This window comes from Magnolia sinica, chromosome 2 (assembly GCF_029962835.1).
Source record: "Magnolia sinica isolate HGM2019 chromosome 2, MsV1, whole genome shotgun sequence".
NCBI lineage: Eukaryota > Viridiplantae > Streptophyta > Magnoliopsida > Magnoliales > Magnoliaceae > Magnolia > Magnolia sinica.
The window spans coordinates 133,258,198-133,272,508 of NC_080574.1; the positions used below are offsets into that span (position 1 = coordinate 133,258,198).

General features: G+C 38.6%; 1 protein-coding gene across 5 annotated transcripts in view; it reads right to left on the reverse strand.

Moving 5' to 3' along the window:
* Positions 1–1,128: 1,128 nt before the first annotated feature.
* LOC131237711 (serine/threonine-protein kinase BLUS1) overlaps positions 1,129–14,311 on the reverse strand; it is a 43,904-nt gene continuing 30,721 nt past the window's right edge. The window contains exons 14-21 of one of the 5 annotated variants that reach the window (XM_058235632.1): positions 6,206–6,300; positions 5,924–6,015; positions 4,199–4,321; positions 4,018–4,060; positions 3,868–3,914; positions 2,006–2,073; positions 1,883–1,934; positions 1,129–1,444 (exon numbers count right to left, since the gene is read on the reverse strand). In XM_058235632.1, coding sequence (XP_058091615.1) covers positions 1,403–1,444; positions 1,883–1,934; positions 2,006–2,073; positions 3,868–3,914; positions 4,018–4,060; positions 4,199–4,321; positions 5,924–6,015; positions 6,206–6,300 — 562 coding nt within the window. In that variant the 3' untranslated portion in view covers positions 1,129–1,402. The remainder of the gene's footprint in view (positions 1,445–1,882; positions 1,935–2,005; positions 2,074–3,867; positions 3,915–4,017; positions 4,061–4,198; positions 4,322–5,923; positions 6,016–6,205; positions 6,301–14,311) is intronic. The other 4 variants (XM_058235634.1, XM_058235633.1, XM_058235636.1 and 1 more) reach the window with 4 other exon arrangements.

The following is a 14,311-nucleotide window of genomic DNA, read 5'->3' on the forward strand; positions in this document are numbered from 1 at the left end:
TCGGAATCACAGAACAGTACCCCCACCAATCTGCCAACATGACTTAGAGCAGCTTTAATCCAATGCTTGACTTGAGCTACTGCATCACATTCCTTTAGCCTCTCTACAGCCATAGCCTTCTCTGACACTGAGGCCTTCAGCCTCAAACCCTGCTCCAGAACTTCAAGGCTCTCATCTTGAAGCAGGACAATCTCAATTGCATCTTCCAGAGAGACTACACTCTAGCTCTCCTCCATCCCCTCAAGGTTGCAGCACTCACCAGTAAGACCCTCTCAACTTCACCATGGATGACCACCGGATGGATCAGCCTCGCTTGGTCCATCGCACTGAGAGTCGCTCAACCCAGACCCTGACTCAATCTGCATCACTCGAGTTGCCCTTCTTCAAACTCCTGATAGCAGTGGGAATCTGGATAAAAGGCCACTTTGCACGTCGGAATACTTGACTGAAGAGGGATAGGCATGATGACATCCCAGCAGTACACGTGCTTGAATACGCCAACATTAACCTTCTCCAAGCCTGACATGTCACCACTCCTAGCTGGCCCCCTCAACTCTGCCTATCGTATATAAATAAATTAAAATGGAAAACTTCAATTAAAAATGGATAGATTTCAATATGTATGAGCAATAATGTATAAAGGTAACTAAATGGTGGGTTGATATTTTTCCTTGCCTCTCTCGAATCCTTCATTTTCAAGTAATCATTACATAAATGATCCATCTCAAATAAAATTGTTCACCTTCCATTCAATTCTATCAATGGACGTGGGTCACCAATCTTTGTTTTTTAAATCACCCACAAATAAATTTGTTGGTTAATTCATTTAATTCGGTTTACCCAAATTGATGATTTCTTTTATCTATCTTCCGAAATATACATTGTTTTAAAAGCAGAACAAACTTTAAGAACTTTATTTTTTTTTTCCAAATATAAATACATAGTTTAAAACAGAGTTTTACTAACTATGGAGTGATCTTTGTGTCATAGTTTATCCAACGTCGGTCCCAACAAAATAAAAATAAAAAAATGGCCCTGGTCGATGACAGAACCCTACAGGTGTGGGGTGAGAGATGGGGAGGGAAGAATGGGGAGGGAAGAATGGGGAAGTGAGGAAAAAGTCAGGAATATAAAAATAGAATGTAAATAAATCTAATATTATTTATATTTTAATTACAAGCCACGACTGTGAGTCTCCAAGGGATAATAGCATCTCAAAATTGGGTTGTGTATGCCTTACCCACATCATAATTGTACAGTGAAAATACAGGTCAAAGACCATCTGAAGTATGAGAGCTGTGAAAATGGCATCTTGCATCGCAGCCTGCCAGCCCACAAGGCCTTCCACTAAATAATCAACGGTGGGATATCAGCATTCTCTGTTCTCTTTCAGTATCCTGTCTTACTGTTGTTTGTTGAACACAGCATTCAACTCTCGTTCGATCTGCAAAGGAAAGAAAACAAGGGGGGAAAAAAAAAACAATTTTAGGTTGTAAACGGATGGTCCATGTATGATGCTGACTGCACTAAAAGACCCATTGTAATGACAGCCAGAACGATCCACACGTGTACAAGACCCAACCCGCTCATCAGCAAGGCCCAAACATAGTTGTAATCCAGTCCAAAAAAATGGTCAAATGGACAAAATCCCGATTGTCCGATTTGGTTAATGAATGTGGACTTTGGTCAAGTTATTTGGTCTTAACTGTGCCCATTCGCCCCAATCTAGCGGCTTAGGATTGTTCTGCCAACCTGATTATTGGAACAGGTGACACCCACTGTGGGGCCCATCTGATGAGCAGCTACGTACTTGTCCACTTGTGCCCGCACATAGGTTGGTGTGTAGGATTAGCAGACTTCAACAAACACATAAATGGCCCACCTGAGCATTTTTCATCTTCAATAATTGCAACTCTTCATTAATGCTTCCAATGCTGACAGCAAGACAGTGTTTCAGTCCAACATAGAATACCAACTAAAAACATCTTGCAGTTTGAGGCCATACCTTTGTTGCAGATGAAGCACTTGAGATTGCAGTTCTCTTTCCCTACCAGAGACTGGAAGAACCTGCATCTTGATTGAACAGATTCAGATTACTAACTTATTTTCAGCCGTTGTTCTGCATAAAAACGGATTGCCGCAATCATCTTGAAGACTGATCACACTTTTTTCCAAGGAATATTCAAAGGGTGAAATTTTGAAACTCAAACCATATATCATCTTCAAGAAATGAACAATATGCATCGTCTATTTTTATTGTATCCGTTTCATAAACAAAAAGCAAGTCAAACAGTCTTGGAAACCATTTTCACAGACCTTAATGTGATATGGTTTAACTTTAATATCTCTCTACATAACCAAAAAATCTAAGCCCAAGTAATACTCATATCTAATCCAACTGAAAAGAAAAAAGAAAAAGAAAAATTACAGTTTATGTAAATTGGATACAAACAAAGTTCTCATAATCGTTAATGTGTCGCAACTCGCGATAGGTATCAAATCACAAATCGTATCATAAACTGTAAGATTTTTCTGATTTTCTTAAAAATGAAAAATCCAAAAATTTTATAAATAAATCACTAGAAAACTCAACAATTTTCCATTTTCATCATTATTCACCCAATACATATCATGATATGATCAATTGAGAACTTGTATGTGAGTAATATCATCATCATCATCATCTAAGATTTATATCCCAACTAATTGGGATCGGCTACCTAATCCTTTTCCGTCATTCCATTTTTTAAGGGTAACTTCAGTTAGACCATAGGTCATCAAATCTAAAAACCCTTGGAATGTCATATGGTTCGGATTCATGTTGCTAGTTTTGGCATAAGTTTGACACTGGCTGCCAAGCTACTGCAATCCTCCTCCTTTATCCAGGTTGGGGACTGGCAATGAGAGCATAAAACTCCCACAGGCGCAATGTAATATACTATTATATAGGTTGACTACAATCAAGCGCTACCTATTAGTTCTACTACATGGGTTGATTACAATCGGCAAGTTGATTGCAATCAACGACTTTATATGGGTATATCACTATATTTGTGTGTAAAGGTGTCATAATTAAGTTTAAATTGTATCATTAAAAAAAAAAAGTTTAAATCACCCCACCCCTTCCCATTTAAATGTATTCTATACATTTTTCTAGTATGATTTAAATTGAAAAAAAAAAAAATGGCCCAAAAAGTAGCCAAAAAGAAAGAAAGAAAGCAAAAATAGCCCCCACTTTTTTATATGTAAGCTGGGTTGCACCTGAGAGCTTAAGGTTGAAACATGCCCTATCTACCATTGAGTTATGGACTCGAACCCAGAAAATAGCCCATTTTGGATACATGCCGCAAAGTTTTTCATTGTTTGAGCTAGGTGAAATTTCATTTGAAACACATCTCCCCAATAAGAATTTTCACAAAGAATATACCTAAGACGTTAGCTTTTATCTCAGTCACTCTAGAACAATAGTCACATGTAGGGTCACTAGAACCTTTCACCTTTGGCATCATCCTGAAAACCTCCAAAATATTGGGGGGTGGGGGGAACTTAGAGAGAAAAGCACAAAAGAAAGGAAAAGGTGCAAGGGTTTTTCAAGGAAATTACCTTGGAAATCTAATAAAACAAAAGGAAAAGTTTTCTTCAATGTTATATTTTGTTTTGCACCTCTTTTGATACAGAGTTTAAGCACGCACACCAAAAAAAAAAAAAGTCCAATGACTCAACTTGGCCATGTTTTTGTGCTTTGACAGATTTTGTTAAAATCAAGCTTTGAATTTCAAGTTGACTCATAGAAAGATTTTAAACTATGCCCCATTTCACTCGCAAACTGAATCCAACTTATAACACCTAACAATTTCACCTCATTACCTGCAGAAGGTCACTGGTGCCTGCATCAGCAAGCTCTGTGGGAGCGCCTGTATCAAGCAAAACAATTGAAATCCAAACTAAGTACCAAACACCGGATGGAAAACCTTTACAACATAAAAAGATGAAAAAACTGGTTACAACAGACAATACCAGGTGTTTGCTCCATGCATTTGATCAATTTAATTAATTGCTCCTGTCAGCATTGTCGAAAAATAAATCATTATCATCATCATAGAGTTGTCCCAGCTACTTGGGGTCAGCTCAGAAAAGAATATAAAGAACTACAGATATTAAATAGATCAGCATAAAGAAAAAGAATAATGAGCCCCACCCTTTGCATGGCGTTTTGCTGCAAGATATGTTGCAATGATGGAAGAACTGCGGAAGCCATAACAGTAGATATGTTTGAGGTTCCACAAACAGAGTTGCCTAAACAGTTTGTTGATGGACCGCCCTAATTGATAAAGAAGTGTGAGTAGTGAATAAGCCATTACCTTAAAGCAAATAAACCAAATATGCTCATCTCTTCTTGAAAACTGGCACATCAAAAAATATATAGAAACAAAGACACCACTATTGACAATGATGGTGTATATCAGGATAAATGGCAGTAGCAAAAGACATCCTGTAAGTTACAAACTTCAATATTCTCAGTGAGTTTATAAGAATTTGTTTGGGAAAAAAAATCATCAGCTTGGTGAGTTTCCAAGATTTTAGAATCACCATGTTCATAAAATCCAGGTCAAGGAAAACTGAGTTGCCTCAGCCAAAGTCAATTCAACAATTTCTTAAACGCAGCTAGAGTTTCAAAGAATTTTCAAATATGTTATCCAAAAATTAATGCAAAATACAGTTGAATAAAGGTGCCAACAGGTTCGGCAGCCCATCAGATCTTTGTCACAGGACTATCATGGGTTGGTTCAGGCCAGATTCCTGGGGACTATGGGGCAGGTAAGGTCTAAAAGTTCAAGCCTGATTGATAAAGGGGTGGACTTGGGTCAGGATCACTGGTCCTTCAGGTCAGCCTCGGCAACGCCTGTTGCACCCTTGCAGGTAAAGATAACAATGTAAACTAGTTGTATTCACATTTACTACACATCATTAACGTTCACAGAGAAACTGCATAAAGGGCTGTCCTTGGGCCTGATTAATTATAATTGGGTTGGGCCCAGGCATTGTATCCTCCAGTGCTTTAAAATCCGGATTGGACAGGACAGACCAGTTTCGACTGCACAATTGCTCACGAAAGTGTGCTGGGTCCCTAAAATACCCAGGCCAATTGATGGTCAACTGTTTTCTTGATAAAAATTTATGACCATCTGGTGTAGCTGGAACCCACAATCTTTACTTAGAAACAGGACAACTATCCACTGCTCCTATTTTTTCTTCTTATTAACATTTCTAAGTAGATGTCCCAGGTTCGAATAGGTTATATCAAAGTGCCCTCAGAAACAAATTGGAGTTTGTTTTATATATATATTGAAGAAGTTTCTAGGCACAAGTTTTTCCAATTAAAATGGAGTTTGTTACAGTCAGCAAATCCTTTTTCTAAAGTAATTCATTTTCAAATGATTTGGTAGGTTTCATATATATATATATATATATATATATATATATATATATATATATATATTGAATGGAGATTAAACTGCTCCACATCTAAGAAAACCAACTTTGAATATGGCAATCTTCGAGACATTTTGCTTCCAACACTTTTCTTCATAACTTTAGGGTCTGTTTGCATATGGAGCAATGCCGATTGGTTGGTTAGGACAGGCCAATCTGTTTGTTTCAATCGGGAAAAGAAATGAACCAGAACGGGTTGTGTCCTCAACATGTTTCCAGCACTGCCCAGAATGTTTTGGATAAACCAAACATCTGATATTTTCAGATAATATCCTTTGTGGAAAAAAAAAAAAAAAAAACCTCAGGATTTGCACCCCGTTAGGACAGGCCCTTAGTCTATAATTTTGCAACCCAGCCAAGGCAACAAAGTTCCAGTTTGTAAAGACCAAAATGCATTTCCACTAGAAGCAATTGCTTGGTATCAGCACACCTTAGAACTGACCTCTGCTGAAGTGACCTTGAAGCGCCCCTTCCGTTGGACAACTGCTCCATCCGAAGTATCCTCTAATCCATTCATGGGCACTACAATGTCATATGAAGTGAGTACAAATAAAGGAGATGGTATTCAAGAAAGCTTTAACATCACCTCCAAATGACCAAAGAAGGGCTCAAATTAAAAAATAAAAAAAGAAAAAGATGATCAAAGAAGGGATATAAAGATGATAACAAAGAACAATAAGAAAATACAAAGGAAGAAGAACATCATATCTACCAGATGTATGGTTATTGTTGATATCCCTCTTTTGACGATACGGCAATGGACCACTATAATTCCGTTCGCTTGGATATTTCTGTTGTACACTTTCCCTTCAATACAATAGAAAAATAGCATCAAATAGAAGGATGTTGACTAATCCATTATAACATGTTTTTTACTCAAATCAGAAAAAAATGAAGAAAAATGAAGAAAAAAAAAAGGAGGCGGGTGATGCAACAATAATCAATTCCTAAAAGACAGAAGTATGCCATCACACAATTGTTAACAGGATTTGACTGATCATGGTATGCTTTTACTCGATATTCCCATAATATCAGTAAAGACTATGATGAAAAGGCTGTGAAGTTTTCTTCACCCAACGGTTTGCAAAATATAATACAACGACAATGAACTTTTTCGTTATTATCAATAAAAAGGATTTATCAAAGCAAGCTAAAAATACAACCATCCACGGCAATGGATAATGGGCACTAACAAGGAGATGGGAAGGGAAACCCCATCCTTTCCAGGGGAATCCATGTTAGGTTTAGCATTCGTCGGCACATGACATAAACTCAAACTCAAGGAAAAGCCAAGCCATTTAATATATCATTAGCAAGGAAAGATCATTTCCAAGAAGCCGAGCATTCTCCAGCATCCCTAGAGTCACCTTCAACAATGAATGGACACGAAAAATGATCCTTAAAGAGAGACGGCCCCGCTTTAATTAAAAAATGTGAATATAGAATCTGCTTCTTTTCAAGACAATGCACATGTTAGAAGAGGGGGAATTCTTTTGCAAATCACTCAAGGTGAGAATCTTGTTCGCAATTGCTATCCAACAAAAAGCTTCAACTTGAGAAGAGTCCTAAACCTTGGAAAGATGTTAGCAGGGGCATCAGGGATTGATGATTAGCGGAACTCTTCTGCCAACATGTGAACGCAAACACATTTATACTCATTCATAGGAGATGAACGTCATCTAGCACCTTAAGAAGGATTTCCAATTTTCAAGCTCAAAAGGCCTACTTATTCCTTTTGAAAACCCGGCTCTAAACCAGCCTTAAATTCCAAAAAATGCTTTTATAAGGATGTACCTTGCAAGAGATATTTTACAAGCTTGAAAACCATGCCATGAGATTAATCTCACCACTGCAAAGGTCATCCCAAAAAATGGATTTTGTCAACCAAACCAACCACCAACCCATACCCAAACTTGCTATGGCTTTCCACATACACAATCCTCTCTTTCTTGCAGCACCTGCTGGATTCCAACCCCTCTCCTTCTCCAAATATTTTCTAGTAATACCCATTCTCCAAAGTGTTTCATGCTCGGAACCACCCCACCACCATTTTGCAAGAACCAATATTCTCTTCTGTTCTCTCAAGCCCTATTCCACCTCTTCTTCTTTTTTTTCTTTTTTCTTTTTTTACTATTGAACATTTTCCCATTTAATAAGATGGAATTTGTGACCTCTACCCTTCATTCCCACAAGAACTCCCTTTAGGCTTTTTCCTTTTCAAGAGAATTGGCGGGTAGCATGCAAAGAGATTTGATGGCCAAGATAGGTATAAAATTTTCTCCACGAGGCTAATCTCTTCTCAAATCTTTCAATCACTGGATCCCAAGATTACTCCACCTTCCGGTTAGCACCAAGGGAAGTGTTACATATTTTCTGGGATGTCGTTCAACCTGACACCCCATACAAGAAGCTAGGCAAGAGGGCTCTTACTATCAGAAATGGCTTCAAAACAACTAATGGCTCCTTTAATGGGGATGAAGCTAGTCTTCTCAATGGCATGATAGACTTTATTCTCACTTAGTGAATTGCTCACCTTCCTTGGACATATGGACATGAGTTGGACATGAGTTGGTAGCAGGATACTGGTTAGCTCAATTCCATTACAGAGGGGAAGTGAGTTCTCCTTTCAACTTTATCAGAAGCAAGTGGGAAGCTGCTTAATACATGGCATATGCCAACTATGCTATTCAGTAATTAATTCTCAGAGTCTTATATTCCTCTAGTATGAATGAAGAAGGAAAAAAGGAAAATGAGTGCTAGGAGTGTTCATGGATAACACCGATAACCAAATTCATGATGCCCTAGATATTTTCCGTAACTAAATGAGAAAGGCTTCATCAACAAAAGATGAATCTAATATTTACTCATCATCATCATCATTTAAGCCTTATCCCAATTAACTGGGTCAGCCACATGAATCCTGTTATGCCATTCCGCTCTATCCAAGGCCATACATTCAGTTAGACTATAGGTCATCAAGTCTTTTCTTACTACCTCCATCGATGTCCTTTTGGGCCTTCACCTAGCCCTTTAAGAGCATTTAAATTGCACCAACTCGCTCCTCTTAATCAGCATAATTCTTGGTCTCCGTTGCACATATCTGAACCATCAAAGTCTACTTTTCCTCATCTTATTACCTATTGGTTAATTAATGCAATTAACCACTTGCTCTAAAAGCTCGAACTATTAGATCATGGCAAATCAATCCCTTTATCTCATAGCCTATGCCCTGCATCCGATGGGTTAGGACCTCAGCCGAACCCCCCTCGTGGGTCCCACATCACATAGTTTTCGTTTCACACGAGCCACCCGCCTCACACAGGCCACCCGCCCCTGCATCCCACAGGCCACCCGCCCCTGCATCCCACAGGCCACCCCACTCGAGTCCAGTGTGAAAATGCTCCTGCATTAATCACCCCCAGTAAGGAGTCTCAAATACAAGACCTCTCGCTCTGATACGCTTTGATGCAGAACAATTAACCACTTGCTCTAAAAGCTTGAACTATTAGATCATGGAAAATCAATCCATTTATCTCATAGCCTATGCCCCACATCCCATGGGTTAGAACCTCAGCCGAACCCCCCTCATGGGCCCCACATCCCATGGGTTAGAACCTCAGCCGAACCCCCCTCACGGGCCCCACATCACATGGGTTTCGTCTTACACGAGCCACCCGTCTCAAATGGGCCGCCCACCCCGAGTGTGCCCATGCATCCCACAAGCCACCCCACTCGAGTCTGGTGTGAAAATGCCCCTGCATTATTGGTGCTACTCCTAAGTTCCCTCGAATGCATTCATTTTTAATTCTTTACTTCCTCATTTCAACTACACTCATCCTATGAACATGTTCCTTAACTGCCTAACATCCATCTCAATCTCTCCATTCACATGAATTATTGACCCAAGATATCGAAAGTGGTCATTTTGGGGAACTTCTTTGTCAACAATCTTAACTACCTTGCTTTCACTCCTACAATTGTTAAAATTGCACTCCATATACCATCTTATTCCGACGAATTTTAAATCCTATAGATTTAATATTTATTGGCCACTATTTATTGTGTAATATTGTGTAAGAAACTTGGGCTAGACACACATTTGTTCCATCCAGCCCAGCTCATAGTCATCCAATTAATGTTGAAGTGTCAAGTTGACTTAAAATATGTTTTGACCATTTAATAATCCCTCCTTCAATTAGCAGCTAGTGAGCTAGCAATAGGGCCTTCGGCTTCCGGCTACGAACTCTACCTTTAGGCATAAGGTCAAGGTTAGTTCGTTAGCCAGTCCCGTGGGCTTCCAAATAGTGAATATGGCTTGATTGAGTGTCAATTGAGCAACTGCTTCTTGTAGGAATAAGTAGAACTGTAGAAGAAGACTCATCTAAAAAGCCCTGTGTTGATTCTCAAAAGGCCTATATTAAGGGCAACTTTTCTTAAATCATTTTTTTTTTGGTTTAGATGCCTTGATTATAGATGATATTAAGAAGTGTCTTATCTTGAGCTTATTCAGTAATATCCAAGTCTGAATCTATCTCATCTTACAGGTTATGCCTTAGCTCTATTAGAGCATAGGAACAATGCAGACAAGGGCGCTGACCAGCTCTGATTCTCCTCAGCATACTCCGCTATGAATATTACCAAAGGACAATTTAAGCCATGCAAGAAAAGGGAGTCATCCGTTACTCTTGCACACTGTAATGGTTGGTATGCAAATTATATTGTCCAACTTATGGGATCGACTGGAGATGGATCATCCCAAAATCTGATTGGTAGGACAATCAAAACCTCTGATTCGCAGGAATTTGTTTGCTTGATTTGAATCGTTGAAAATTTCTCATCTCAACCGTCAAATACGTGTCCAACAATCAACAGCTTAAGTAGTCAAATTAACTCTCTTTTTTATCCACCTAAAGTGGGGCTCACCAATTGGACAGTTTAGTTCGGCTTACATGTGCCACACACATGTACAATTGATTGGTGCATGTGCATCAATCATCACTCCCCCTGAGTATCTAAGTAATTCTCTGCAGGAAAATGCATCTGTATTCAAGGCTGGACTTTTGGCTAGTTTATCACCGTAATCATTCCGTGACTCAAAGCAAAGACTTCTCTTTATTACTTTTCATTTCTCATATTTCATTATTCAAGAAGAGAAATAATCCTATGCTGCATTGTATCGTAAGTTATGACACACCAGTTCTTCCCCGTCAACATGTCACATGCAGTGTATTGAATCCTAGCAGGTGGTGGACCACACCATAATTTTCTCATGATATGAAACCTATGATGTTTGAAAGAAAAGTTTCTCAGTAAATATGGGCTGTGGTACTTAGTACTACTGTTTTTATCATCCACAAAATTACCCACATTTATGCTACAACACATCTCAGTGTCATCAGCCATTTCACAAGAATCCAAAGATTCTTCCACATCGTGTTTGTTTGGTTGCAGCTGCTTTCCACAGCTAGCAAAGTTTATAACTGCACCAAGCTTGTATCATGGAATGTGCAGTGGAAGACAGCTATGGTTTGGCAGGAGTAACTCCAACAAGCTGCAGAAAGTGACACCATCACTGGCAGGCTGAGATCTCGCAAAAGAAGGCAAAAGAACATCTCACAAAATAAGGCACTTTGTTCATTCCATCGGTATGCTCGCAGGTACCCGTAACAATGATCTCTTTGCCAAAACCAAGGGGTCTATGGAAGCCTGCACTCCACGAACAATTGTTGGTTTTTCTCTTTCTTTTTCCGCTTCTCATGGCTACTCTTTCCACACCTCCAGATATTTGATGCCAAATCAACACTAATTTTCCTAGTTCTTCAATAATAGAGTTGGATATCTATGTACTATTGATTGTATATTCCTTGGCAAAGGAAATGCTAGTTGGTTCAAGGAAGCAAGAATCCCATGTTCCAGTCCAACAAGATACTGCTGCTTTGCTCTTTCTTGCCTTACTGCTCACACACTGGGCTTTAGCTGCTTCTCAATCCAGTTGCAGCAGTGAATGGTAATCAAGGCATCCTTGTGCCGTCTAACCCTAGTTTGATCCATAATTAGCATAGTGGAGGTATGAACCCATTTAAGTTTTATGCACATTGCAATAATAAATAAGATCAAAGATTTGATCCTAGGAGTCGAAAGAATAAATAAATAAAGCAAAATGCATTGGTGAACTAAATATGGAATATTGGTGTGTGGTGAGTGAATAGTGAAACACCAAAAGTCCTGGCCTCCGTCCCTTTAAGGATGAGCTTACTTGTGACTTCAGATACAATGGAGAAAAAGACAAATGAGGATAAAGGGCCTCTTATCTCAAGCCTTTTGAGATTCTAAAGGAACCTTTTGGAAAGCCATTTATCAAAATCAAAAGCCTTAGCAAAGAAATAGAACCCTCAATTTGCATAACCCACTTGCCCCAAAACCCATTTTCTGCAACATATACCAGAGGAATGACCAATTTACATGATTGTTACATCATAGTAAGCTTTGACCATGTTCACTTCACATGACAACCTAGCATCACATCTTAAGTGCTCCCAAAGTGTAGACCGTGCCACACTTGTACTCTCAATCCTGTCATGGATGAGTCAGCATATTCTTCCAATACAAGCACCAAGTATTGTACACCAAACCCTACTACAATGTAAGAGAGACATAAGAGAGGATGGGAGAATGTTTCTATTACTCAAGGATGATGCCATGTGGCAATCATCCAACAGCCAAGAACACTGCAAACCATCTAGACTATTCCCCACTATTCTTTCTTAAAGACCCCACTAGAAAATTTTAGAACATTCTAAAGATCCCAAACTCCTCTACACAATTAGACCTCTCTAGAATTCCATATACAACTCTCTATACACTATGCACAAAGCCTCCAGTTTTAAAATTTTTAAAATAAAAAAAAAAAAAAAAAAAAAAAACAAACAAACAAAAAACAAAAAAAAAAAGGAGCACACAAATTGACTAAGTCCCTTGTATAGCTTTTTGGAGATGTCCAATTCATGACATCCGGGTCACCTCTTCCTTTCCTTCACTCAATGCATTCACCTGTGATAAGGTTCCCTTCCAGAATTTTATTATTATTATTATAAACAAAAGCCCCTTAATACAGGGAGATATCCAGTGGCATTTGTTTTATATATTTGCAAGAACTTCCACAACAAGTTTGCATAAGCTTCCCAGACTAAGAAGCAGTAATCACTCACCTCCTCTGCACCTTTAAATTTCAAAATATAAGTGATAACCAACAATGAAACATGGAAGCCCCACCTCTGCGGCTTTAAGGACGAGCTTATTTTGTGCCTTTGAATGCTATGGTAAAGACAAATGAGGATAACAGGTCTCCTTGTCTCAAGCCTCTTAACTTTTAAAAAGAAACCTTTTGGGAATTCATTTACAAGATTTATTTTTTTTAAAAAAAAAACCCTAGGGAAGAAATGTCCCCCTCGATTCACCTCACCAACTTGCCACACAACCCATTCTCTACAGCATATATGGGAAGAACAACCAATCTACACAATTGTAAGCCTTTATCATGTCCACTTTTCATAAAAACTCTGTCACAAGCAAGGAATTATGCAATAGCGGTTCTATCAGCTTGCTGGCCGACAGGAAATGGCCCTGTAACGGCCAAAAAAAAAAAACTTCTTGTAGAAAAAATCTCAAAAATTATTGTTAAAATTCTTTTAAAAATGTGAAGATTCCAAATACGCATTCTTTTTTTGTTCTGTACATGAATTTAATGGTGTAACGGACCATTCTTCAGTAAGGATGTTGTATGTCAGCCAGTATCAGCTTGACTTCCTGAAAGTCAGCCAAACAGGCACTAATCAAACATAAATCAAGTATGATTTGCTGGATTAGCACCCATTACATATAAATACAACAAAAAGAATAAGGGAAAATGAAGAAAAAAAAAAATGAAAAAAGGAGTAAATGGTTTACCCCTTCTTTTGATATTTCCCAAAATGGGCCACTCCACTCCAATTCATAGAACCCCACTCAAAATGTGTGTTTTTGTCCTCAAAACAGGCCTAGATCTAGTATAAAACTAGTTTTTAAACTTCATGGTCTAAATGCAAAAATAATAATAATAAAGGAAAAATGAGAGAGAATTCAAAAAAAAAAAAAAATCAGAATGTGTCATTCATAGCTGTATCACCCAGTAATGATGCAGATAGGCTTGTATTCATCCCATATTTGCCAATACGGCCCATTTTTCATAACAGACTAATTCATTCCCATATTGAGTAACAGCAGTGATTGTTTCCTTTACGTAACTGCCGATATGGCCATAACATAACCATTTTTTAATACCATGGTCAGAGGCTTGGAGGTATACTGATGACTTGGCCATTTTTGCCTTACATTACACATATGAGGCTTGTACATAGTATTTACAGACATGAGATCTAGACTAGTCTAGAATCTTCTAGTGTTGCATAGAGAATCTTGGAATGTTTTAGAATTCTCTAGGGGAACCTCATAGCTATAGGCTTATCTAGAATTATACAGAAACTTTCTAGAGAACTCATGATCATTGAATGAATGCCACATGATGCCATCCTAGCTATTGATGTGCTCTTCTAGATATTTATTGTGCCTGTATAAGGAGGTTTGCTCATTTGGGACTCATTCCTCAAAGTTGCATTCTCCTCTTTATAGTACAACGCAAGCTTTCCCATTCATGCTTGACTTCTAGCTTTGCACTCACTTTTTGATGTTTTCATTTGCTGTTGCATTCTCACCAAGTCCTTGGGTGTAGCACTTGGTGGTATGAGTTGGAATTAGACTGACTCGAGTAGCATCGGGACAT